Source organism: Cupressus sempervirens, chromosome 7 (genome assembly GCF_028749045.1).
Source record: "Cupressus sempervirens isolate cs-2001-9-10 chromosome 7, ASM2874904v1, whole genome shotgun sequence".
Lineage (NCBI taxonomy): Eukaryota > Viridiplantae > Streptophyta > Pinopsida > Cupressales > Cupressaceae > Cupressus > Cupressus sempervirens.
Window position 1 is genome coordinate 851,633,486 of NC_143124.1, and position 3,197 is coordinate 851,636,682.

Consider the following 3,197-nt stretch of genomic DNA (forward strand, 5'->3'; position numbering starts at 1 on the left):
TTGAGGAGATCAACTCATATGTGGTGGATTACTCCAATACTGCTACTATTTTTCATTTTTTGGGTTTTCGCCCCTCTCTTGTAGATTTGCATGCTTGGATTTCCAAATTTTGGGAACCAATCATTTCGGATGAAATGCTGATATACCCTGTGGCATGGGGTTTTTTTATTGTGAAATTTGCTAATGCTGATGACAAAAATGCCATACTAGGTCGTGGTTTCTCTTGGGAGGAAAGGTTTCCCATGATGGCCAAACCTTGGTTTCTAGCATTTAATCTGACTACTGAAACCTTTAATAAGATTCCTCTTTGGGTGAGGTTAGCAAATCTTCCCCTTCATTTTTGGTAGGATTCAGTCCTGGAGGCTATAGGGGATGCTCTTGGGGATTTCATATTGGTTGATTTGGTTTCTTCCAATGTCTATAGGACAACATATGCTCACATCCTGGTGGAGATGGATACCTCCAAGGGGCTTCCAGAAATGTTGAAGTTGGCTTCTCCAATTGGTTCTTGGATTCAGCTACTTGATTATGAGGGTATTCCTTTCAGATGTAGGAAATGCCATAAGACCAGTCATCTTGTTGCGAGTTGCTCCTCTGACAAGGCTAGATCAAAGAATTCTCCTTCTTGGTGGTTGGGGGTTTCAGATGATTACTACACGATTCATAAGGTTTCTATCGAGGTGGATGGTTCAGATAGCTCTTCGCATATTGATCTCTCTTTGGCCGAGGATTCCACTACTGTTTCTGGTGATTCGGAGGTTGTCTCTATGATGGTTTTGAATCAGAATGTTGTTGCTGACTCGTTGCCTGCTGTTGTCTCTACGATGGTTTCGAATCAGAATGTTGTTTCTGACTCGCTACCTATTGTTGTCTCTGTTGATTCAACTGCTGTCCCTTTGATGGCTCTGGATCATAATGTTGTTGCTGTCCCTTTTTCTGTTGCTGACTCTGTTGATGAGGGGTTGTTGGGGGTCAGTTGGGACTGGCATAAGGCTGCTGGGAAGGTAGAGGATGGTTGGACATCAATCAAAGGAAAAAAAGAAAATCCTCTATTCCTTCTTTTGATATGTTTTTACGCTCTTAAAAGACTGTACCAAAATGTAAATCTTGATAGTCTATTACTTCTTGGGCTGTTTTCCCTCTTTTTGGGAACTTTGGTGTGTCCCTCTATTTTGTCGGGTGGTTTTCCATAGTTGTATTTTGATCATCATTGTTATATCTTTCTGGACTTTTGTTAAAAGGTTTCGGGTCCTTTCAAAACCTATTTTTACTTAATCAAAACATTATCCTCTTCATTAGAAAATAATCTTTAGAATTTTTAAGAGAGGGAGAAAGGTTAAAGTATTACCAAAATCATACTAGATTACATCACATTTTCTTTTGTATAAAAAATGATTTATTTTCTCCATTAAAATATTACTTCATTCTTAAATACAAAAATTATTCTAGTGAAAAATAAATTGAATCAAAATCTAATTTTCATCTAACTTCAAATAACAATTAATTTATAGCAAACATTTCCATTATAATACCCTTAATCATAAATTTTTTAAAAACAATATACTCTCTTCAATAGTCTCAAACTATTAAGGTTAGAATCTTCTTCACTCTATTTACCATTAGATCTATTTTCCTTGCTTTCAGAAAGCAGATTCTAAAATTATACATAAATGAATTCCAAAAGAGAATACACATAAAATGGAAATTATATTTACAAAATATTATAAAAAGTATTTATAAATTATATCTTATTAAATCCTCAATATTTACAACCTTCTCATATTGAAAACCAACTCTGAACTACCCAATACAAATCATATATTATCACTGCAAACTAATACTAAGTTTTTAAATCCTGAACCTATGACAGCAATTTATACAATTTCCTCTCATCCAATATCTACCCTCTTAAACACTGTACATCAGAGCCAACAAACCTGAAAAAAAATCACACATTCATAGCTGAATATGAACACTATACTATGCCCTTAATGAGGAGGGCAAGTAGCTCTGGTAATTAAATGTCTAAACTCGTGAATGTCCACAAACCCATCTCCATTACAATCCACACTCTCAATCATACTCTCACAACAACTCACATCCTTCCCTTCCACAAACCCTAATTTACAAAGAACATCAGCCAACTCCATTGCACTGATAAACCCATCTCCATTCTTATCAAAAAACCCAAACGCCTCACATGTTGCATCCTCCTCAGCCTTCACATGATCAACTGCCTCCTCTTGATCTGAGAAAACAAACCTATAAAATTCAGCAAACTCCATGGCATTCAAGAACTCTTCCCCACAAGAACACAATGATCTCTCACCTGATTCCATCTCTCCCTTTTGAGGCACTGATCTAACTGCTAATTCCACCTCCTCCCTTGGCATTTCAAGACTCAGCCTCCCCAAAAAACTCATTATCTCATCTACACTCACTCTTCCATCCCCATCTTCATCCAAAACCCTAAATATGCATGCAACCTCCTCATCCACATCTTCCTTACATAAATTCTTTGGACCAAAACAGGGGACAATTTTCTTTTTGCTCTCTTGTCTCAAACTTTCTTCATACCTTCCATTGTTTTGTGCATTGGAATGCTGATCTCTTTCATCCTTTGCAAATTGTGGGTGACTTTCACTGCCACCATGATTATGGCTGTTTTGGAGAAGAGGATGAATGCCCACATCTTTCTGAGGATTGAAGAGGCAGCCATAATACCAGTACCAGTCAAAGACCGAGACATCCAGAGGGATTTTAATCCGAGGATCCAAGAATGAAGCCATCTTTGATAATAATTCAGAATCTGTTTTTAATTTCCTGTAAACTCTTCGAATTTTATAACGTTTTCCCTATAGTTGGATGACTTTTCATGTGGACTTGGTCATGATTTTTCTGATGGGTTGCAGAATTTTCTCTGTGATTGATATCAAGGAATTTACGAGGAAAGAGCACGATGCTTATCATTCACAACTTTGTTTCGAATAAAACAGTACGAATTCTGTTTGCCGTGGGCTTCTTCCTCGAAACTAAGTGCTTTCTTATCCACCGTTTTGTTTTCTAGTTGAACTATAATACTTATATTGGTCTGGCAAAGTCAAGGAGATACCGTGGGAAATGATTATTGGCCAGCAAAAGCGCAATGGGTGATGTATTAGAGAACCTAGAAACAAAGACCGTGACTTTTCAACACA

The 3,197-nt window shown here is 37.1% G+C and overlaps 1 protein-coding gene across 1 annotated transcript; it reads right to left on the reverse strand.

Annotated features, from left to right (window-relative positions):
* Positions 1–1,721: 1,721 nt before the first annotated feature.
* On the reverse strand, positions 1,722–2,821 carry LOC149550102 (calmodulin-like protein 2). Its single transcript, XM_089795020.1, has one exon. It carries the CDS (start codon positions 2,787–2,789, stop codon positions 1,989–1,991), a length of 801 nt encoding a protein of 266 aa, XP_089651146.1. The 5' UTR covers positions 2,790–2,821; the 3' UTR covers positions 1,722–1,988.
* Between the last annotated feature and the right edge of the window lie 376 nt (positions 2,822–3,197).

Coding starts and splice junctions, on each gene's coding strand:
- LOC149550102 (XM_089795020.1), bottom strand. CDS start 2,789: ATGGCTTCATTCTTGGATCCTCGGATTAAAATCCCTCTGGATGTCTCG.